Source organism: Nannospalax galili, unplaced genomic scaffold (genome assembly GCF_000622305.1).
Source record: "Nannospalax galili isolate Female #2095 unplaced genomic scaffold, S.galili_v1.0 scaffold763, whole genome shotgun sequence".
In the NCBI taxonomy this organism is placed as follows: Eukaryota; Metazoa; Chordata; class Mammalia; order Rodentia; family Spalacidae; genus Nannospalax; species Nannospalax galili.
In genome coordinates this window covers 1,482,063-1,483,394 of record NW_008349451.1, presented here as the reverse complement: position 1 = coordinate 1,483,394, position 1,332 = coordinate 1,482,063, and the positions used below count along the sequence as shown (strand labels likewise).

The following is a 1,332-nucleotide window of genomic DNA, read 5'->3' as shown; positions in this document are numbered from 1 at the left end:
TGAGTTCCAGGACAACTGGGGCTACAGGGAGACCCTGTCTCAAAAAAAAACCCCCAAAAAACAAAACCAAAACAATGAAAAATAAAAAAACTCAACCGGGCATGGTGGGGCACACCTTTAATCCCAGCACTTGGGAGGCAGAGGCAGGCTGATCTCTGTGAGTTTGAGTCCAGCCTGATCTACATAGTGAGTTCCAGGCCAGTTGGGGCTACAGGGAGACTCTGTCTCAAAAAAACCAAAAGAAAAAAGAAAAGAAAAATCGCATCACCTGTCCCTGCCGGCCTCAGGAAGTCCCTAGGAGCCGTGCCCGAGAGACCAGCCTGACTTACTTTGCAGCACCTTCACTTTACCAATATTTAAAAATTTAAACTCAACCGGGCATGGTGGGGCACACCTTTAATCCCAGCACTTGGGAGGCAGAGGCAGGCTGATCTCTGTGAGTTTGAGTCCAGCCTGGTCTACATAGTGAGTTCCAGGCCAGTTGGGGCTACAGGGAGACTCTGTCTCAAAAAGACCAAAAGAAAAAAGAAAAGAAAAATCGCATCACCTGTTCCTGCCGGCCTCAGGAAGTCCCTAGGAGCTGTGCCCGAGAGACCAGCCTGACTTACTTTGCAGCACCTTCAATCGTGTCCATCTTTTGGAAAAAAACATTCTTCTCAGTCAGCTGTTGCTCCTTCTTGACTGTCCTCTTCTGTAATGATGTCTTGTCATGCAGGGTTGCAGGTGTGAGAGCCATTGCTCCAGCACTGCAGGGAAACGGCAGGAGGGCTGTCAGCAGGATCAGCATAGTCCCTTCCCATAGCCGCAGAGTCTCAGAGAACATAGCTGATCCCACCAATTCCAACCTGGCCACCCTGTGTCAGGATCCTGGAAGCAAGCTCTTGAGAGTCTCTGTCCAAGTACAATCCTGAAGGATTTGTGTGTGGCTGTCCCCGAGGGCACAGCTCATGTCTGAGTGTGTAAATCATCTGAATAGGAACATGGCAGAGGACTATGCAAAAGCTATCTCTTGGGGTGGAGACTGCCATGTTTTAAGTTGTTTCTGAATATGTACTATGCATGTTGCAAAAAAATAGAAGAAAATAAAATCACTAGTATCGTAGGGATAGATCACCAGAGATGGTCTCTGAGATATTCAGATTTAACCACTGGGAATATTTTGACATATTGCTTTCCAAGTCTAAACTCGGTATTTGTCGGACCCTTTCCTAGGTCATTTCGAACTTACAGTAATGAGTGTCCCTATTCACAGTTTTCAGCAAACTTCTAGTTTCTTAGGCTGTTTTCTTAGAACTGGGATTACTACCCCAAAGTGAATATCACACAGAATTT

General features: G+C 46.5%; 1 protein-coding gene across 1 annotated transcript in view; it reads right to left on the bottom strand.

The window, feature by feature from the left end:
* Positions 1-736, bottom strand: part of Smco2 (single-pass membrane protein with coiled-coil domains 2) — a 22,739-nt gene extending 22,003 nt beyond the window's left edge. The window contains exons 1-2 of the mRNA XM_008846886.1: positions 609-736; positions 562-573 (exon numbers count right to left, since the gene is read on the bottom strand). Of these exons, the coding sequence (XP_008845108.1) occupies positions 562-573; positions 609-736 (140 nt within the window). The remainder of the gene's footprint in view (positions 1-561; positions 574-608) is intronic.
* Between the last annotated feature and the right edge of the window lie 596 nt (positions 737-1,332).